The 22,996-nt window shown below is 43.4% G+C and overlaps 1 protein-coding gene across 2 annotated transcripts in view; it reads right to left on the bottom strand.

The window, feature by feature from the left end:
• DEF6 (DEF6 guanine nucleotide exchange factor) overlaps positions 1-22,996 on the bottom strand; it is a 554,612-nt gene that overhangs the window by 145,992 nt on the left and 385,624 nt on the right. For both annotated transcript variants that reach the window (XM_073666425.1, XM_073666424.1), the window contains exons 9-10: positions 4,161-4,327; positions 3,124-3,322 (exon numbers count right to left, since the gene is read on the bottom strand). In XM_073666425.1, coding sequence (XP_073522526.1) covers positions 3,124-3,322; positions 4,161-4,327 — 366 coding nt within the window. The remainder of the gene's footprint in view (positions 1-3,123; positions 3,323-4,160; positions 4,328-22,996) is intronic.

Genomic DNA, 22,996 nt, shown 5'->3' with positions numbered 1-22,996 from the left:
CAGAAGGGAAGGAGTGCCATTTCACTTTTTGAATGGAAAATTAGCTCCAAAAGTCAAATTGCGCTCCTTCCCTTCTGAGCCCTGCCATGCGCCCAAACAGTGGTTTATGACCACATATTAGGTATCGGTGTACTCAGGAGAAATTGCCCAACAAATTTTAGGATGCATTTTATCCTGTTACCCATGTGAAAATTAAAAAATTTAGGCTAAAAGAAAATTTTTGTTAGAAAAATTAAAATGTTAATTTTTTTCTTCCATGTTGCTTTAGTTCCTGTGATGCACCTGAAGGGTTAATAATCTTCTTGAATGTAGTTTTGAGTAGCTTGAGGGGTGTAGTTTTTGGAATGGTGTCACTTTTGGGTGTTTTCTGTCATGTACACCCCACAAAGGGACTTCAAATGTGATGGGGTAACTAAAAAAAATGGTTTTGTAAATTTTGCTGGAAAAAGATAAATTGCTGATGAACTTTGAACCCTTCAAACTTCCTACCAAAAATTTTTTTTTTTTCAAAAATTGTGCTGATGTAAAGTAGACATGTGGGAAATGTTATTTATTAACTATTTTTTGTCACATCACTCTCTGGTTTAGCAGAATAAAAATTCAAAATTTGAAAATTGCTAAATTTTCAAAATTTTTGCCAAATTTTGGATTTTTTCACAAATAAACGCAAATATTATCGACCTAAATTTAATACTAACATGAAGCCCAATATGTCACGAAAAAACAATCTCAGAATCGCTAGGATCCGTTGAAGTGTTACAGAGTTTTCACTTCGTAAAGGTCAGAATTGACAAAAATGCCAAGGTCTTTAGGGTCAAAATAGGCTGGGTCCTGAAGGGGTTAAAGAATTGCTTTAGATTGTCAGATAGTGAGATGATAATGGTGGTCAAGTTGGTAGTTTGGCAAGATAAAGGGCAGAGTTATAGGATTTGCGCATAAACTTATAGTGGATGAAGTCTTCTACCAAATGTGATTTTCTCTGCATACCTAGAACAACACTGTAGAAAACATGTTTGCAGCATGTGTCAGGGTATCCATTATCTTTGCCAGCTTGTTTTGGATTTAGGTTGTGTAGCTTTATCAAGGGCAGTGTTTTTATAATGCATCAAAGGTCTGTTGGGACATCCAAAAATTCATCAATAGTTGCTGGGTATTGATGGCATGTAGATTTTTGTATGTTAAGTATGTAGGGTTGTCCTAAGCACGGCATGAAAGGAAGGAAGGTTGTGGTAGTTTTATTGCTTGGTGAGAGTGACTCTTGATTGACCACATAGATGGGGCCCTGGCTGGATCAGGAATGAGTACAGACCTGCTCTTCTACTAAGATGCTATTTAAAAATGAGCTTTTCGGGTTGAAGATGGATGTAGAATCAACTTACAAATCTACTGCCAATGTTTCAGTTTTTAGATGACACTGTCTTCAAGCACTGCTACAGGAAAAAAGTCTGCATCTTTCAAGAAAAGACAGTAGTTGGTGCTGCCCAAAAAGATTATCGTCAACAGATTAAGAAATTGACAGACTGCATGGATGGAAGGCTTATGACTGATATTGAAAAGAAGGGTGGCTATATTGAGCAATGATTTTTATTTTAAATGTCAGAAATATACTTTCGTACATTTTGAGTTGTCTGATTATTATTCTCACTTTAACAGATGAAGATAAACAATTGAGATGGAAAAATTAACGTGTTTCATTTACAAGCGGTCTCTGGTTTATGAACTAGATAAATTCTATAGCTTTGTTCAAAATCCGGCTATGTATGTAAGTCAGAATAGGGGAGGGAAAAATGAACTTATACTCATCTCACCACTGATGCCCACCATCTGGTTCTCTTTTTTACATTGTCAGATACACCTCATCTCCGACCTTTTCAATTTAAGCCAAGACTTACAACCACGTCCAGGCCTCGACAGTTACTGCGCATTGTAAAGTTGCGACATCAGTGTCACTACCTTATAACGCATAGTGACCTCCGGAGATTAAAACCTGCTGGAAGTCTTAGAGATACAGCACAGTGGAGAGAAGAAGAGGTCCAGATCGCGAGTAGCAAAGTGGCTGGAGAGGTGAGTATTAGTTTTTTTTACTCAACTCGCTATCCAGTAATCTTCTTTTCGTCATCAGGTGCACCTCATCTTTGACCTCTTCACTATAGGCATAGACTTCCAGCCGCATGCAGGTGGAGCTTACTGCAAATGAAAAGGATGTGACGACGACGCATTTTTATGACACGCAGTGAATTCCAGCCTGGATGCGCCACAATTCCTAATCTATATTGAAAAGGCCAGAGATGTGGCGCATAATACTGGAAAGAAGAGGAACAGTCGGTGGCTGGAGAAGTCAGTGGTGAGTATATTAGGTTTTTTTTGAACATCCAAAATTCGTAACTAGAGGTTGTACTTAAGTTGGATGTTTGCAAGTTGGAAACTCTGTAGTAGCAAAATAATTCTGCACACTAATATATAATTACCCAATAATTATGCATACATAGTAAGAAAAACAAAACCTCACTTTTTTACTTTCTGAATGTGTGAAAGGGCAGTACATTTTAAAGAAAACAGCAGCTAAGACATACATGAAGCAAGTATACACGCAAAACAAAACATTTTGAAAATAAAGTGAACTGGAAACAAGTTTGTTTGCATATCTTGCATGGCATACCTGCCCTAACTGCCATATTAAATGGCAAGGCACTTTGAAAACCATGGCACCTAAACAAATTCTACACTCGTGAACACTTGCTCAAGTGCCTTTATCTTGACCAGATCTAAATTTATAAAGAAGTATTTGCTTAAATCTGGTACTCATTTAAATTGTTAAACAATTAATCAACTAACTTGAGACTAGAGAAAGCAATAGTATGCAAAGATAACCAAGACAAATTACAGGCCACGATGGACCATAAAACTCATGAGGTGAGTAACTGGCAGTCTACAGTGGCCAACACAGTAAAAAGTTTTCTGTGTTGGCCACATGACCTATGCAGTTTGTGAAGGTGCTTTGTCTATATATCACATGTGACAGAGGAAGTGTCTGTCTTAGTTGACCACCCAGTTTACTGCTTTAGCTATGGAGGTTTGGGTCACCTGGCCTCTTAGAACTATATTAGTAGAATAATCACACACCTGTACGTCTCTGTCAGCCTTTTCTCTGTTTTCCCTTACATCTTCAAGCTGCTTCTGTGCTTCCTGTAGTTCTTTGTTCTTTATCTCCATCTCCTGTTGGAGTTCTTGTTTCTCCCTCTGTGCTCTTTCAACAAAATGTGTCTGCTCTTCCCGCATCTTAAGCAGAACTCGCAGTTTGTCCTCTTCCTGATTCAGCAGCCTGTGGAGGAACAAAAATAAAGACTGAATATTATTATTGTGTATTCTGATTTTGTATGGCAATATCTAAACAATATCTAAAAAAACTGAAGAAAATTATTAACATCTTCTGCCGCTGTTACTGGGCAGAAAGCAAGCCTTACCACCTATTACGTGAAAAGAATTTTCCCTACTGCTTATTGCATTTTCACTTTTCATATTACAATGCGTGATATCTGGGAAAAATGCTAAATAAATTTGTGTCTAATTCTGCAGTGTGTGAACGGAGTGTGTACAGTATACTTTATCCCTATTGCAGATTGTGGACACAAAAATCCCACGAATAATCAAAACCAAATGAAAAGAAAAGAAACAATGAAAAACTGAGGAAAACAAATATTGTGTTTGTCACTATATGTAACTTATTTGCCTGTAAGATGAACTCTTCTAGAGCCTCCTACACATCTACATAGCATATATGTGTGGTATTGAGCCGTAGCACAGTACTCAGTCACAACCCATTGCCCGGTAAAGTCCATAGTGCATCTCTTTTCTTCATCATTTATACTCTGAAGTTAATTTCTCATTTATTGGAACTCTATGTGCCGCCGAACAACGTCCAACCATGCATCTTTAACATGTACATGAAATACAATACGAAATACAACTCACAAGTCTCACATATTTGTATAGGCAGTAACTTATGGTTATAAAACAGACAAATATAAATGTTTTAAAAATCTGATTTTTCTATAAACTTTTGATAATTCATATCAGTCAAATTAAAATAATGGCTAAAAGTAATTTTACTATTTGTAATGAAAAAGTAATCGTAAACTCTAAGCAGCAAAAATACATACTTGGCCTGGGCATGTCTGTAGGCCTGTTCATCTTGACGTGCTTTGATTTCTTGTGCTAGAGCTTCCTGCAGAAGCTCCTGCAACTGCTCGAGTTCTTGAATCCTCTGCTTCTGATGCACAGCTTCTCGCTCTTTCTGTTGCATTTCAGCCTGCATGGAAGCACGAGCCTAAGAAAAATGTTGAGCGGCATTATTAATATTTTGTAGAAGAGTATGATCATCGAGAAATGACCAATGACCAATAAAATGAAACAAGCTAAAATGACAAATCATAACAGATAATTATAGCACTTCAAATCTAAAAAACAATCAGTTATCAGTCTAAGACCTGTTATTATTTATAGCTTCTCAAATTATATTCACGCATTAGAAATCAAACATTTTATTATTATTATTCTATGGAGGCACAAGGGCACATTATTATTCAGAAAAATAGGCAAAGGAGTACATTATTATTATTCTAAGGGGTAACAGAAGACATTAAAGGGAACCTGTCTCCCCCCTGGGCGATATCAGACCTCTACTATGGACATACAGGGTATAGAAAAGTAAATCTATACATACCTGTATGGCCCATAGCAGATGTCTGATTGCGGAGAAAAGCACTTTAATCAATTCTTTTTTTCCACACCAAGCAATCCCCGCCTATCTGCTTATTATTCCCCTAAATCCCCGTCTCTATGCTTAATTATCATATCCCCCCTCCCCTGCAAGTCACAGGCCCTGTGACGTGCACTGTGCTCCCTGACTTCCGGGTATGCGCAAAGCGCCGCTTTGCTTCATCCCGACCCCGTCTGCCTGTTAACTGTGGTGCAGGGTTCTATTGCGCAGGCGCCAGGGGGGGTCACTGTCACTTTCCGGCATCTGCACAATAGAAACCTGAGGCGCACAGCATAGGTAGTTGAAGCAAAGCGCGCTCTATATGAGCGCGCTTGCCACTTGACGTCATTGCATACGCGCCGACACCAGCGCTTCACAGGAGAGGCGGAGGGAAGCCCTTGGAGCTACACGGCTCCAAAGCAGAAGCTCCCTGCGCTGAGATATACGGCGGTGGCACAACAGCACGTGACAACCCCGGGCAAGGTGAGGAAGAACAAGAGGGGGGCTCCTGACCGGGCCCGGGCCCCTGCTCTTTACTACTGTTCACCGGGCCCCATACAGCAGTAAGGGCAGTCATGCCCTGTCAGGAGTACCGGTAGCATTATTATAAGGAAGCACAGACAGAAAATATTATTGTAATGAGGTACAGAGGACATTTTTTATTATAATGAACCTTTTTTATTTTATATAGGCACAAGTGGCATTTTTGGTATTATTATAAGGAAACACAGGTGGGACATTATTCTAAGGAGACATAAGGAGTATTATTATTCTAAGCAGGAACAGGGGAGACATTATTATTATTATTATTTGGGCGCAGTCAGACTGCCTTATGACACGGACTGGCCAGTGGCTCTCCTGACCCAAGCATGACAGCTGCATAGAAATACATGCTAACAAAAAAAAGATAAAAGCACATACAATGACAATAGGCACACTTACATAAATATAATAATTTTTTTTAAATACAATGATGCCATATATTAAAAACAATTAAAACCAAGATGTCCATAACACTGACATACTATGATAAGGCATACAAAATTCCACTTTTCGATATGTCAATATGCCAGAAAGATATCAATCTGGGATACTTAGGATAAATAAATTAGCATGTGAAATTTATAATGCCCCTTGCAAAGATATGACTCAAGTAGTGCATAAATAAAGCACAATTGCATATAGAATAAATAAATGAAAAACCTGTATACGAATGCTATATGGGGGCACCAAGACTGTTATCTAAAGTAACTAATAAATACCAGCATGTATGCAACAATAAAAAATATGTCAAATCCTAGACTACTCAAAGATTTGAGTGGATGGAGACCCCACGCGTACCGCTGCTGTGAAGCAGCTTCCTCAGGGAACCCTTATATTACTTTGGCTGTGCATCTTTATTCTCATTGTTTAGAAATATGCTGTCTCGCTTGGGTCAGGAGAGCAGCCGGCCAGTCCGAGCATTGCAATGCAATCATCGACCGTGTTATATGGCCGTCTGACTGCACTAATAAAGGAGGCTGTCACACAAGGTGAGGGAAGGAATAAGTGTATGACGACAGGAAGAGTAGGAAGGGAGCCGAACAACTAGGGAAAGGGGGAGTGGAGATCCCAAGGCAGATCTAATATCACCCTGCCTACCCTACTGTCTTCATATAGGTTCTGCACCTATCGCCAAGCAGGAACCTAAACCCTGAATGTCCCTAGAGCTAGACCCTAGCTAAGGATGGGACAGGGTGAGCACTAGTCAGGCCCCACTATAGCTAAAGACAACAAGGTAAACAAACAAAGAGGATACACTTAGCTTGAGCAGACACCACAGAGATAACGCCAACTGTTCTCCAAGTGCACCAAAGACGAGACTGGCCAACTGCTAATGCTCCAAGCCTGCACAGAGGTACACAGAACTATCACTGACTCCCTGAAGCAAACTGAGTGTTTTTAAGTACAAAGTATGGGTGTGTCAATCAGCAGCAGAAGGTAGAGGTCACCCGTGGCTGTATCCCCACTTCTACGCGTGGCCTCTGGACACTCAGGACCAAGTTTCTCAGGATAAGAGGTATGGAATGAACAAACCAGCCTGGGGCATTCACCTCTGATTCTGAAATCAACATCCTTTCCTCTGGACCATAACCCTTTCAGTGCACCAAGTATTGTAGGGAACGAAGCTTGAGGCGAGAATCTACAATCCTCAAAATCTGAAACACCTAATTACCATCAACCATGATTGAGGGTGGTAGCAGGGGAGAGGACTCAAGAGGTTCTACATATTTCTTGAAATGTGTGAAACACATTTTGGATCTTAACCCTCAACTGGTGAGGTGGGGTTTTTGTCACGCAACTGGTGATGTGGGGTTTCCTATACCCCAGTGTTTAGAAATCTCATTTTTACAGAAAAGATCATGTTTGTTTTAATCATTTTCTTATTGGCGATTGATTACACATGAGTATAACAAATTTCTGACACCCACAAGTATCGGAAAATGTAATACTTTGATGATTCAATCCGAGGGCATTATGAAACATGACTTTTAGGATAATGTAAATAAAAATCACAAAATTTTTTCAAAAACAAGGGAATACAAGTATTAGAACAAACAGAAACTCAGTTATAAATTTGTGCAAAAATAAAGAAGTTTTCAAAATTTAAAAATGTGTAAAAAAGAATTACATGAGTTGTGATGTGGGGTTCAGCAAGGCCAAGACAGCACTTAGCGACAGCTAGCTCTGTTATGCGTGGCCAGAAGAGAGAGGCCTTGACGACATCCTGTTGACAAGGAAATGGATGGAAGCTAGTGAGACATGTATCCTCTCATACCAGCATTTTTCAATGAATGGCAGCTGAACAAAAATTCCCTGGGGTGTGGCAAACCCCACCTCACCAGTTGAGGGTTAAGGGCCTGAGGTAGCTCCAGGCGAAACACTGCTGAATTAATGACGACGGTTATTTTATACGGACCAATAAATCTAGGTCTCAGCTTCCAGAAAGGAACTTTCAACTTAATATTCCTGGTAGACAACCACAGAAAGTCATTCACACTTAGGTCTGGACCTTGCGAGCGTTTCCTGACAGCCATATGTTTGTACCAGTCTCCCATGATCTTCAGATTACTCAGAACCCCGCGCCACACAGAGGAGAGGGACAGAGCAAAATGTTCCTCCTCAAGAATTCCCAAAGCCCCTCCCCGACTAAAAGTACCAAACTGTGGATGGAAACCGTATGCACCAAAGAACGTTGACCTGCCGGTAGATTCCTTGCGATGATTAATAATAGCAATGCCCAATCCTCCTGGTTTTCGGTGACAAAACACTGGAGGTAAGTCTCTAAATTCTGATTAATGCACTCGGTCTGAGGATGGAAGGTAGATGAAAAGGACAGCTGCACCCCCAGTCGAGTACAGAAAGCTTTCCAGAACTTAGAAACAAACTGGGTCTCCCGATCTGACACCACATCGGAGAGAATCCCGTGAAGCTTCACAATCTCATTTATAAATACCTGAGCAAGAGTCTTGGCATTCGGGAGTTCCAGTAATGCGAAAAAGTGAACCATTTTACTGAACCTATCTACAACCATCAAAACCACAGTCTTGCCTGCAAATACCGGTAGGTCAGTAATAAAGTCCATGGACAAGTGTGTCCATGGTCTGTTTAGAATAAGTAGTGGAATAGGTAGTGGAAGAAGTATACCAGACGCACAGGTATGCGATACTTTAGAACACGCGCAAATACTCCAAGCAAACACATGTTCAACCACATCCAGATGCAATACTGGCCACCAAAAATGATGAGAAAGGAGGTCCGCAGTTGCCTTACCAACTGGATGACCAGCAAGCACAGAGTTGTCACGCCAGGTGTGGGAAAGACTTAGTGCAACACAGAGGGAAGAAGGAAATGGAGCCCAGACACTAGGGAAGGGGGGGGGGGAGTGGAGACCTCCTAGTCTGGTCTAGTGTTACCCTGTCTTAACTACCATCCCTATATTGGCTCTTCACCAATCGCTGCACGCAAGCCTCGCCCTGACTTTCCCTGGCGTATGGCTATGGCTAGGGAAGGAAGGAGATGAGCACTAGTCGATCTGCACTAAACTCTATAGATAACAAGGGTTGACCAACAGGGGGGAATTGCTTAGCTTTAGATGACTCCAGACAAATGCGCACAGGCCTCAAGCTCCAGAGAAGACAAAGTACTGCTCTTGCTAAAACCTCACAAGTAGTAATGAATATAGCTGGCACCTCCCTCTCAGACACAACAGGTATTTATACACCCAGGCAAGGGAGCTAATTAGCCAGTGGGAGGTAGCCGCTGGGTCCTAAAGACAGTCAGCCTCTAAGAAGATGTCTGTAATGCCAAAGGTAGAGATCTCCTACAACCAACTGCAGGGTGACTATCTGTCACCTCTGACACACCTGTGACAGTTGTGATGTTCCATAATCACTTTGCAGCGCAGATTAGATGGCACAAATAATTTTCCTAAAGAGCAGGAGGCAGGGGTGTTCCCCTGAGCCTCCAACACCTCGCCCTCCAGTTCAGGGTACAAAGCCAAAATGACTACCCTCTTCTGCATAATCGGGGCAGGGTTCTCATGGTCACCAACACCAGGGAAGGTCTGGGAGAAGCATCAGCCTTGATGTTTTTGACCCCTGGACGGAAAGGGTCAACAAAATTGAACCTAGTAAAAAACAGGCATCAACTAGCTTGCTAGGGTTGAGACGTTTAGCTGATTGTAGATATGACAGTGTTTTATGGTCCGTAATAACCTTAATAGGATGGACAGCCCCCTCCAACCAATGTTGCCATTCTTTGAATGTCACTTTAATCGCCATAAGCTCCCTATTACCCACGTCATAATTTCTTTCAGCCAAAGATAATTTCTTGGAAAAGAAAGCACATAGTCGTCATTTACCCAGGGACAGTCCCTGAGACAACACAGCCTCAACCCCAACCTCCGATGCATCAACTTCAACGATAAAAGATTGGGAAACATCGGGTTGACTGAGTATAGGTGCAGTGGAAAAACAACTCTTTAGGGAGAAAAAAGCCTGCAGGGCGGCATCCAACCATTTAGAAAAATCAGACCCCTTCCTTGTCATGTCAGTGAGGGGTTTCACAACTACCGAATAATTTTGGATAAATTTCCGGTAAAAATTAGTAAAGCCCAGAAAATGCTGTAAAGCCTTCAGTTTCTCGGAACGGTTCCAATCAAGGATGGCATGGATCTTCTCTGGATCTATCCGAAAACCAGAAGATGACAACAAGTACCCCAAAAAACTGCACCTTATGGATGGCAAAAACACATTTTTCTAGTTTGGCATATAGTTTGTTATCCATTAATATCTGAAGCACCTGTTTAACATACCCCTGATGTGTCGCAGTCTCAAAATCAGGTGAGTAAACCAAAATATCATCCAGATAGACCACCACAAACCTGCTCACCAAATGATGGAAAATATGATTTATGAAATGCTGGAACACCACGGGTGCATTGGTCAGAGCGAAAGGCATAACCAGACTCTCGAAATGCCCCTCAGGGGTATTGAATGCTGTTTTCCATTCATCCCCTTCTCTGATTCTAACCAGGTTGTAGGCCCCCCCCACTTTAAATCGAACTTGGAGAACACCTTAGCTCCCACAACCTGGCTGAACAAATCTGGAATTAGAAGAAGAGGGTATGGATCTTGGATGGTAATTTGATTAAATTCCAGGAAATCTAAACAGGGACGGAGACCGCAATCTTTCTTCTTCATGAAGAAGAACCCTGCTGCTACAGACGAAGATGAGAATCTGATATGTCCCTTCTCCAGACTTTCCGCAATGAAATTCTTCATGGCTTGTCTCTCAGGGCCATAAAGATTATACAGTCTGGACTTTGATAGTTTAGCTCTGGGGGTCAAGTTAATAGGACAGTTACAGTACAGACCAAAAGTTTGGACACACCTTCTCATTTAAAGATTTTTCTGTATTTTCATGACTATGAAAATTGTACATTCACACTGAAGGCACCAAAACTATGAATTATATACTTAACGAAAAAGTGTGACACAACTGAAAATATGTCATATATTCTAGGTTCTTCAAAGTAGCCACCTTTTGCTTTGATGACTGCTTTGCATACTCTTGGCATTCTCTTGATGAGCTTCAAGAGGTAGTCACCGGAAATGGTTTTCACTTCACAGGTGTGCCCTGTCAGGTTTAATAAGTGGGATTTCTTGCCTTATAAATGGGGTTGGGACCATCAGTTGTGTTGTGCAGAAGTCTGGTGGATACACAGCTGATAGTCCTACTGAATAGACTGTTAGAATTTGTATTATGGCAAGAAAAAGCAGCAGAGTATAGAAAAACGAGTGGCAATCATTACTTTAAGAAATGAAGGTCAGTCAGTCCGAAAAATTGGGAAAACTTTGAAAGTGTCCCCAAGTGCAGTTGCAAAAACCATCAAGCGCTACAAAGAAACTGGCTCACATGAGGACCGCCCCAGGAAAGGAAGACCAAGAGTCACCTCTGCTTCTGAGGATAAGTTTATCTGAGTAACCAGCCTCAGAAATCGCAAGTTAACAGCACCTCAGATTAGAGACCAGGTCAATGCCACACAGAGTTCTAGCAGCAGACACATCTCTTCATAGAATCATAGAATGGTAGAGTTGGAGGGGACCTCCTGGGTCATCTGGTCTAACCCCCTGCTCAAAGCAGGATTCACTAAATCATCTCAGACATATGTCTGTCCAGCCTCTATTTGAAGACGTCCATTGAAGGGGAACTCACCACCTCTCGTGGCAGTTGCAAAAACCATCAAGCGCTACAAAGAAACTGGCTCACATGAGGACAGCTCCAGGAAAGGAAGACCAAGAGTCACCTTTGCTTCTGAGGATAAGTTTATCCGAGTCACCAGCCTCAGAAATTGCAGGTTAACAGCAGCTCAGATTAGAGACCAGGTTAATGCCACACAGAGTTCTAGCAGCAGACACATCTCTTCAACAACTGTTAAGAGGAGACTTTGTGCAGCAGGCCTTCATGGTAAAATAGCTGCTAGGAAACCACTGCTAAGGACAGGCAACAAGCAGAAGAGACTTTAAATGAGAAGGTGTGTCCAAACTTTTGGTCTGTACTGTATATGCACGATGAGGAGGCAAATCCTGACACCCCTTCTCAGAAAAAACGTTCTCAAAACCAAACAAAAATGCAGATAAGGTCTCTGTAGAGACTGCAAAAAGGGAAATGTTTAAACAGTTCTCATGGCAGTAATCTCCCCATTCAATAATCTCTCTGGATCTCCAATCCAATATCGGATTATGTTTCACCAACCAGGGCAGACCCAGTACAATTGGAGTGGGAAGGCCATCCAGGACATAACAAGTAATTATCTCACAATGAACAGACCCCACCCTCAGTCTCACCCTCACTGAGCCGTGGGCAAAAATAGGATTGGGGTTAGCTAAAGTACAGCAAGCAAGCCCATGAGTTCTCACAAACTCAGCATTAACCATGCTGACTCCAGCTCCAACACTGTCAACAAACACAGAAATTTTCTCCGTCTTGCTCTCTAGCACCATCTCTGCTGTCAGGACAAACCGAGAACTGCAGGTTGACAACAAACACACTCCTTGATTATCCAACTTTAGACTACCAAGGATTAATCAAGTTTTATTTTGCTTAGGTATCGAAGGACAGGCCCCTGTAAAATATTGCTTTTTCCACAAAAAAACACACGCCCTTTCATTTGCGGATCTCAGGGGAAACGTGCGATGTAGAGGCACCCCCTAATTGCATGGGTACTTCCACTTCCACCAGTACTGGTTTACCCCCAGACAGCTCTCCCGGCAAAGGGGTATTACCCCGACAAGAGGGCTCCAGAGAAGGTGGTCTCACCCACCTATCCCGAAGGCCTCTATCAACACATATAGCCAATGACATGGCAGCCTCAAAGGACTCTGGGGTTTCATACACTGCCAACCGATCTTTCAACCTTTCAGTAAGGCCCTGACAAAATTGGCTTCTAAGAGCTCGAACATTCCATTTGGTATCAGTAGCCCTTCTGCGGAATTAGCAGCTATACGTCTCCACTGACTGATTTCCCTGCTGAAGGTGACGCAGCCTGGACTCAGTCAAGGAAACTTGGTCAGGATCATCATAGATCAGGGCTAGAGTCCCGAAAAACCCTTCTACTGACTGGAGACCAGCAGAATCCTGTGGCAAAGAGAAAGCCCAGGATTGAGAATCTCCTTGCAAAAGCGAGATCACAATCCCCACTCGCTGCACCTCATCTCCAGAGGTGAAAGGTCGAAGTTTAAAATATAACTTGCAAGCTTCTTTGAACACAAAAAACTTGTCCCTACCGCCTGAAAACTTGTCCAGGAGGGCAATTTTAGGTTCAAGCTAGACCGGCCTATTTGCTGAGACCCCAACATAAGGAGTCAGCTGCTGTTGCTGCTGAACCTCAGAGCGAAGGTCAGTCACCTCCAGAGACAGCTTGTGCAGCTGCTCTGTGAGCGTTTCAATGGCATTGATGAACCAAGGAAGAAGGTAAAAAAAAAAAAAAAAAAAACACAAAAAAAAAAAGTGTCAGTTTTTTTTTTCTTTCTTATGCACGGCCTGTGATAATCTCACGCAAGGTGAGGGAAGGAATAAGTGTACAATGATGGAAAAAGGGGGAAGGGATGCCCAACAACTAGGGGAAGGGGGAGTGGAGACCCTCAGGCAGATCTAATATCACCCTGCCTACCATACAGTCCCTATATAGGTTCTGCACCTATCGCCAAGCAGGAACCTAAGCCCTGAATGTCCCTAGAGCTAGGCCCTAACTATGGAGGGGACAGGGTGAGCACTAGTCAGGCCCCACTATAACTAAAGACAACACGGTAAGCAAACAAGGGGGATACACTTAACTTGAGCAGACCCCATAGAGATAACGCCATCTGTCCTCCAAGTGCTTCAAAGATGAGACTAGCCGACTGCAAATGCTCCAAGCCTGCACAGCGGTACATAGAACTATCACCGGCGACTCCCTGGAGCAAACTGAGTGTTTTTAACTACCAAGCCAGGGTGTGTCAATTAGCAGCAGGAGGTGGAGGTTGCCGCTGGGTCCTAAAGAAAGAAGGATAAAACTATACCACAAAGATGAGAGGATCAAGAAGGCGTCTGCAATGTCAAGCACAGTGACCTTCTACACCCAGATCCAGAGCGACTGTCTGCCACACGTGACACACCAGTGACAGAGGCACGGCTGAACTTCATTAGTATGAGGAAGCACAGAAGGACATTATTATTAAATGAACTGAGAAGGGCATCATTATAAGGGGGCTGAGGGGGATATTATTATTATAAGGAGGTAGAGGGGAACATTATAATAAAAAGGCACATGGGAACATTATTATAATAAGGATGCATGCTGGTCTTTATTATTATAATGATTTAGTATGTGCAATAAACATGCAATGCACCATTTTTAATCATTTTTAGTTTTTAAAAGCAGGATTTGTAAAATGATTGACATTTCTTAACGTCCTACACAATTTTTGACACAAAGCTTTGTTGTAGAAGCATGCCCGTCATCAGATGGTGAAAGGAAGAGAAAAGACTCCAATATGTGGTGAGTTGCACAACATGTATCCTTCTGCATGTGTCATTCTGAGAAGTTTAGCACAGTAAAGAGTTTAAGTTGAATGAAACTTAGTGGGCCCTTGGTAGTGTGAGAAGTAAAAAATAATATTTACTCAACTGGTGCACTGAGTATAATGTCCCTCGCTGGTCTCTTGACATCAATATCCAACAAAATGCGTTACATAACTGTTGCAGCCAATTATTGTCCGCTTAGTGGCTACAGCTTTTGCATTTTGACTTAATAGGAAGAGATGTTCGTTCCTGTGCAGATGAAATGTGAAGGCTGTTGCTAACTAGCCGCTTATTGGCTGCAGCGGCAGGAGACACGGTGCTGAGTAGTGAGGAGCGAGCATGCTCGCCGCTGCTCGGTGCTCGACCGAGCATCACGATGCTCGACAAGCTCGGCGCTCGCCGAGTATTTCCGGGTTGCTAGGACGGGAACTCAGGTCCCCTCCCTGCATGTTTGGTGCTCTTTAGAGGGCCAATGAACATGCAGGGATTGCCTGCCATGCACTGTAATGCCGTAGCCATGTTGGTTGTGGGCATTACAGTGATTGGCTGGCCGCACAGCGTCATCAGGTCTATATCAGACCTGGCACCGCCATGATCGTCACAGTCACTCCGGATCAGACAGTGTAGGGAGAGCAGCTGCTGTGTCAGGGAGAGATTTGATCGTGTATTAGGTAGTGTAGGGATAAAAATCGTACATTACACATATCCATATTAACAAAAAGTTCTTCTGAGAACTAATCCATCCGCAGAGATATCAGGCAGGCAGGGTGTATAGGCAGGGAGTGTATATATCAGACTGTATTGCATATAGCACGAGAGGCTCCATTCCAGTTTTGCCTTCTGCTGCTGTTAGATATTTCTAGAAATAGGCCCAGGTCTCAGGGTCCAGGAATACTTTTCTTTGGATCTTAATCCTCATTATTTGCTTAAAAAGCAATCCAGAAAACACCGTTTTTCTGCGCCATTTGCTTGTGTTGGGAGAGGTGCTGCGGTGTCAGGGACAGATTTGCTTGTGTATTAGGTAGTGTAGGGAGAAAAACCGTACATTACACATATCCATCTTAACAAACAGTCCTTCTGAGGACTAATCCATCTGCAGAGATATCAGGCAGGCAGGGTGTATAGGCAGGCAGAGTATATAGCAGACTGCAGTTCATATAGCACAAGAGGCTCCATTCCAATTCTGCCTTCTGCTGCTGTTAGATAATTCTAGAAATAGTCCCAGGTCTCAGGGGCCAAGAATACTTTTCTTTGGATCTTAATCCTCATTATTTGCTTAAAAAGCAATCCAGAGAACACCGTTTTTCTGCGCCATTTGCTTGTGTTGGGAGAGGTGCTGCTGTGTCAGGGACAGATTTGCTTGTGTATTAGGTAGTGTAGGGAGAAAAACCGTACATTACACATATCCATCTTAACAAACAGTCCTTCTGAGGACTAATCCATCTGCAGAGATATCAGGCAGGCAGGGTGTATAGACAGGCAGGGTATATAGCAGACTGCAGTTCATATAGCACAAGAGGCTCCATTCCAATTCTGCCTTCTGCTGCTGTTAGATAATTCTAGAAATAGTCCCAGGTCTCAGGGGCCAGGAATACTTTTCTTTGGATCTTAATCCTCATTATTTGCTTAAAAAGCAATCAAGAGAACACCATTTTTCTGCGCCATTTGCTTGTTGGCACTGCAGAATACAGCCTGGTCCTTTCCATATTACAGCGCTAGAAATCCAGCTATTTAAAACTGTGTTTTCTCCGTTAAACGGATCACATATACGTTGTCAGAAAATACTGCGATTTCTGGCCTCCGCTAAAAATTTCCTTTATTGTGTCATTGAAGCAATTCACCGCAGTTTGCTGTTCAAACTACTTACCTACAGGCCAGGTATTTAAAGCTCTGTTTTCTCTATCACACACACGGATCACATATAAATTCGCTCAAAACTCAGTCATTTGTAGTGAGCGTGGAAGATACTGTCCTCCATTTAAAATGGGCAAGGCACGTGGCGAGGGACGGGGAACTGGACGTGATGGTAATGGTGCATGCAGAGGCCGAGGACAAGGCCGTGGGCAAGCCGAAATTGTGCCACAACAAACACCCGCATCTTCTCATCTGACCTTCCTGTCCCAATTTCTAGGGGACCTATGCACACCACTATTGAACCCAGAGCAGTGTCAAAAGGTTGTTGGTTGGATAGCGGATAATGCTTCCAGTCACTTAGCCACCACCACCACCCTGTCTTCCACACGGTCCAGTCTCAGTAGCCATGAGTCTGGACCGCATATTCCTCACCCTGATCCTCCTTTCTGCTACCATGCCGAGTACCCAGAAAAACTGATCCCACACTTGGACACTCTGAAGAGCTGTTCACTTTTCCATTTATAGATTCGGACATCTCGCCCCAGTCCACTTGAAGCGGGGCAAGAGGAGATTGCGTGTAGCGATGCCCAAATATTTGAGCAGCCACGGTCACACGAAGGCGATGGTGGGAAAGTGTCACAAAAGGTGGATGATGATGAGACACAATTGCCAGAAAGTCAGGAGGAGGACCAGAGTGCGGAAGTGGAAGACGAGGTGGTGGATGATATAGTAACTGACCCAACCTGGCAGGAAGACATGCAGAGCGAGGACAGCAGCACACAGGGGGAGGGAGGCAGAGCACCCCAACAGGCAGGAAGAAGCAGTGTGGTGGCCGCAGACAGAAGGCAGGCAACCGTTCCCCCTAACAGCAACACGAAGGAAGTTGCCAGTACAACTGTTAGGTCTTCCCGAGTCTGGTTGTTTTTTAAAGACTCTGCCGAAACCCCAAAAAGGCCATTTGCATCACCTGCCAGGACAGCATCAGCAGGGGTGGCAAAACGACCAGCCTGACTACCACCAGCATGATCAGGCACCTGTCAGCATGTCTAATGGGAACATGTCATACTTGTTACTGTGGCTCTGCTCTGTTTGCACCGCATGCGCAGGAGAATTCTCTCACGCTGTCAGTGACGTGCATGAGGTGAGCCGAGTTCATCTGGATGCCGTCACAGCCAGACACTGAGGAGCGCAAGCATGCCTGCGCTCCTCAGTGTCTCTGCGGCATGGCAAACTGGATGGCAGCGTTCTGCTGCGGTCCAGCCTGCCATCTCGATGTAGCAGAGCTGAAGCTGTCCTGGGAACCATGGAAAGGTAAGGATGAGGTGGGTTCATTATTTTACTTTTATTGCAGGAGATCATTGGCTTCAGCTGGAATGGGCTTGACGGTAAGTAGAGTTTAATTTAGAATATTAAAGATTGTCTGTTTATTTCAATTAAAAGATTTTATTCTGGGTGTTGGTGTTTTTATTTTACATTTGCCTTACACTATGGGGTTAGTAATGGGGGCGTCTTATAAACGCCTCCCCATTACTAACCTGGGCTTGATGTCAGCTGCCATTATAAGCTGGCATCAACCCCAGCCCTATTACCCCACTGCCACCGCTACAGGGCAGTGGGAAGAGCGAGGCTAAGTGCCAGAATTGGCACATCCTATGGATGCGCCATTTCTGGGGCGGCTGAGGGCTGGTGTTTCTAGCCTAGGAGGGGGCCAATATTCATGGCACCCTTCCTGGGCTATCAATATCAGCCCCCAGCTGTCTGCCTAGCCTTTGCTAGCTATTAAAATAGGGGGACCCCACGTCATTTTTTTTGGGTCCCCCATTTTAATAGCTAGTAAAGGCTAGGTATTCAGCTGGAGGTTGATATTAGTAGCCTGGGAAGCTCCATGGGTATTACCCCCTTCCCAGGCTTCAAACATCTGCCCCAGCCGTCTGCTTAACCTCCGCTAGAGACTAAAATTACGGGGAACGCCACGCCAATTTTTTTTTAATAAATTCTTTATTTTAACACTAAATGACAAGTACAGTAACCAACACTATCACGGTACTTCTTATATATGTGACTGACATGTTTCTATCTATCTAATCTATGTGTGATGCTCTATTCTTTCTGTTCTAAATTGTCAGGCACCGGTGTTATAACTGTGTGCGGCTACTGAATTGCTGGCTTTTTTAAAGAGACGGGTGCATGAAAATCAGAGGGCACTAGTGTTTTCCCAGTGCCCTGTTATATTTTTCATGCACCCTCCTATATACCCTGCCTGCCTGTCTGCCTATATATTGAGCCTGCCATGCTTCATTGAGCACTATTTGCATCGATTTGGGCAATTTTTGACCTTCTGCAGACCGCCAGGGGGGACCGCTATAAAAATGCTCGAGTTTCCCATAAACTTACATTGGGCTCGTTGCTCGGGTCGAGCACCCGAGTATTCCAATGTGCTCGGCCCGAGCTTCAAGCACCCAAGCATTTTAGTGCTTGCTCATCACTAGTGCTGAGTGCTCATTGGATTTAACTTTTAGGTAGGACAAAACTCCTTTAATGTTTTGTCATATATATGCTAGTATTTTACATCTTGGTGTTTGCCCAAGAGGAACTTAAAGAGGACCTGTTATCAGGATTTGGACTTTTAACTAAAGATATGGCTGTAAAGGCACGTAGAAGGTGATTAAAATTATACCTTTTCTGAACATAACTGTTTTGACGCAATCTGCAGCGGAAATTTTATGCTAATGAGGTATTCAGCGGGGCAGGACGTTGCTCTTGTTTTTCTCATTCTTGTCTGAGTATTATCCGCAACCCTGATTGCCTTAATTTTATCACTGAGAGGTCACTGTTTTTTTAGTGACCTGCCTCCCCTGGTCAAAATGTCACACATACACTCATTGCCAGGGGCTGCACATGTTCAGTAACTCCAAATTTCATTATTGAGCTGAGAAATCAATGCTGACACCTGTGGAAAGTTTAGGCCAGAGGAAGCAGGTCACTGAAAAGTTAGTGACCAGTCAGTTAGGCAGGGCATGGATAATACTAAGACTGGAGAAGACCAAGAGCAACATCCATCCCACTGCACTTGTGCCTCATTAGCATAACAATTCCACTGCTGATTACAGAAGGACAAAACGTATTTTTACAAAAAAGGTATTATTTTAATCAGCTTCAAAGCACCATTACAACCATGGGCCCAATACATCAAGACCGACATTGTTCACCCCGGTCTTGATGAGGAGATGGGCTAGAGTCAAACGCTCCTGATTCTTTTAGAGGCGTATGTCTCTTCATGTATCAAGAGTGCCGGCTGAATGGCGTACACCTCTGTGTACGCCTCACCACAAGTTGTACTCCAGTCCCTGGGTTAGTAAGATTTGTGGTGTGGCGAAAGCCCCCTGTTTCAGCTAAAATGGTCTGAGAATGCTAAAAGTTAAAGTTAAAACCTACTGAAACAGACTAAGGGACCTTTTTAAACGCTTAGGAAGCCTTTGCAGGTGTTTATTGTTAATTATTCAAATTTACTGAGATAATGACTTTTGTGTTTTCATTGGCTGTAAGCCATAATCATCAACATTAACAGAAATAAACACTTGAAATAGATCACTCTGTTTGTAATGACTATATAATGAGTTTCACTTTTTGTATTGAAGAACTGAAATTACTTAACTTTTTGATAATATTCTAATTTTGTGAGATGCAGCTGTACATAATTTTAGTTTAGCCGCCATTTGTGGCAAAATTATATACGTTTTCAAAGCTTTTTAAAATCAGAATACTGGCATAAAAGCTTTGATGAACCAGGCGTCATGTCTTTAGTTAAGAGTCCAAAGTTCTGCCAACATATCCTCTGTAAAGAAACCTGGCACTAAATTCATGCTGCATGAACCACGAGCAGCATGAATCACACACTGCCTGCATTAGTGCAGCCATATATGTTTTATTCTAAAATGTTGCAATGTTTAAGAGAAATCATACCTTTAAAAGCCATCTAGGGGCTATATGTGTTTCAGATCACTCACCTAGACTGACAAGTCTCTCTCTATGTGTGTGCATAAGGAGATACCTGTTAGAGTAGTGGGGAAAAGCCAATCATCCAATACAGTCCCTGCCCTGCTTTTCAAAGTGTTGTCTCTGAAATGCTGCAGTATTTAAGAGTAAAACAGATTGATTATTATTTTGTTTTTCCCACTGAGAACAATCTGTCTTGCAGCTATGATACCTTTTAATGGCTAACAAAAATAAAATAAGTGATGTTACAAAACAAACTTTCGAGACTACTTAGGATTCTTCATCAGGTATGGCATAACAAACTTCAACTGAAAGCAGGATTGTATTCAAGCTTCAATGAAGTCCCCCCAATCAAAATGCATGTAGCAAAACTGCCAATAGGATGCAGGTACAGTCAGCTGTTATTAATTTGTTATTATTATTTATTAATATAGAGCCATTCATTCCATGGCGCTTTACATATGAAAAAGGGGGTATACATAGCAATTACACTTACAATAATGTTGAACAAAACGAGTCACTGACTGGTACAGGAGGAGAGAAGACCCTGCCCGTGAGGGCTCACGATCTACAATGGATAGGTGAGGATACAGTAGGTGAGGGTAGAGCTGGTCGTGCAGTGGTATGGTGGAGCGGTGGTTACTGCAGTTTGTATTCTTGTCGGAAAAGGTGGGTCTTATGGTAGGCGAGAGTCTAATATGTTGGGGTAGAGAGTTCAAGAGTAGGGGGGATGCACGGGAGAGATCTTGTATGCGATTGTGGGAAGAGGAGATAAGAGGGGAGTAGAGAAGGAGATCTTGTGAGGATCGGAGGTTGCGTGTAGGTAAGTACCGGGAGACTAGGTCACAAATGTATGGCGGAGACAGGTTGTGGATGGCTTTATATGCTATGGTTAGGGTTTTGAACTTGAGTCTCTGGGCAATGGGGAGCCAGTGAAGGGATTGACAGAGGGGAGATGCTGGGGAATAGCGGGGGGACAGGTGGATTAGTCGGGCAGCAGAGTTTAGCATAGATTGGAGGGGTGCGAGAGTGTTCGAAAGGAGGCCAGTAGGTTGCAGTAGTCGAGGCGGGAGATGCAGTAGTGGAGGCGGGAGATGATGAGGGCATGCACTAGTGTTTTTGAAGAGTCTTTGCTGAGTAATGTGCAGATCCAGGAGATATTTTTGAGTTGGAGTCGGCAGGAAGTGGAGAGGGCTTGGATATGTGGTTGGAAGGAGAGATCAGAGTCTAGGTTTACACCGAGGCAGTGAGCTTGTGTTACTAAGATGATGAATTCAGTTTTATCCATGTTAAGTTTTAGAAATCTAGCAGAGTAGGATGAGATAACAGTGTAAGGAGTTGATATCGGGTCCAGAGAGATAGGTCTGCGTGTCATCAGCGTAGAGGTGAAACTGAAAACCGTGAGACTCTATGAGCTGTCCCAGGCCAACGGTGTAGATGGAGAAGAGCAGGGGCCCTAGAACTGAACCTTGGGGGACACCGACAGATAGGGGGTGAGATGAGGAGGTGGTGTGTGAGTGGTCGACGCTAAATGTCCAGTCTGTTAGGTAGGAAGAGATCCAAGATAGGGCCAAGTCTGTAATGCCAAGAGAAGAGAGAGTCTTTAGTAAGAGGGAATGGTCCACTTTGTCGAAGGCAGATGACAGATCCAGGAGGAGGAGGACAGAGTAGTGTCGCTTGGATTTGGCAGTTAGTAGGTCGTTGGTGAATTTAGTCGGGGCAGTTTCAGTGGAGTGATGCAGTCGGAAGCCAGTTTGGAAGCGGTCAAAGAGGGAGCAGGAGGAGTGGTGGGAGGACAGTTCAAGGTGGACATGTTGTTCCCATAGTTTTGAGGCATAGGGGAGAAGCGATATGGGGCGATAGATAGACAGAGAGGATGGGTCAAGGGAGGGCTTTTTGAGGATGGGAGTGATTGAGGCATGTTTGAAACATGAGGGGAAAATGCCAGTTGTTAGTGACAGGTTGAAGAGGTGGGTTAGGGTTGGGATGAAGACTGTGGTAAGGTTAGGGATGAGGTGGGACAGGATTGGGTCAAGTTCACAGGTGGTAAGGTGTGATTTGGAGAGTAAAGAGGAAACTTGATCTTCTGTGATGGTGGAGAAGTTGGTTTTGGAGGAGTAAGGTTGAGTAGATATGAGGAGGGGCTGTGGGTACTTAAGGCAAATGCTTTGTCTGATGTCAATCTTCTGCTTGAAGAATGAGTCAAAGTCTTCAGCTGAGATGAGAGGAGAGGGTGGAGGCGCTGGGGGACGGAGGAGAGAATTGAAAGTATTGAATAGCTGTTTAGGGTTGTGAGACAGGGAGGATATGAGAGATAAGAAGTAGGTTTGTTTTGCTGCGGTGAGTGTGGACTTCAAAATAGTGAGGGATTGTTTGAATGCGATGAAGTGCTCATTGGAGTGGGACCTTTTCTATCTCCGCTCAACAACCCTGGAGGCCCGTCGCAGTTCTTTAGTCAGGTTGGTGTGCCAGGGTTGCCTATTGATTGTGCGAGCTTTGGTATGTGTGAGTGGGGCAACCTAATTGAGAGCTGTATTTGTTGTGGTGTTATATAAAGCAACAGCAACGTCTGTATCGTGTAAAGCATTTATGTCTGTAAGAGGAAGGAGGAATTCAGAAAGTAAGTGTAGATCAAGGTGTTTTATATTTCTGCGAGGGTGTGCAAGTTTGTGAGGTGGGGATTGGGGACCTGGAGAGGAAAGGGCAGAGAATGTAAGTAGGTTGTGGTCAGAAAGAGGTAGAGGTGAGTTGGAGAGGTAAGATAGGGAACAGAGGCGGGTG

This window comes from Phyllobates terribilis, unplaced genomic scaffold, assembly GCF_046119375.1.
Source record: "Phyllobates terribilis strain yellow unplaced genomic scaffold, ASM4611937v1 Scaffold_2__4_contigs__length_985480577, whole genome shotgun sequence".
Lineage (NCBI taxonomy): Eukaryota > Metazoa > Chordata > Amphibia > Anura > Dendrobatidae > Phyllobates > Phyllobates terribilis.
The sequence above is the reverse complement of the archived record's forward strand: the minus strand, read 5'-3'. Positions and strand labels throughout refer to the sequence as shown.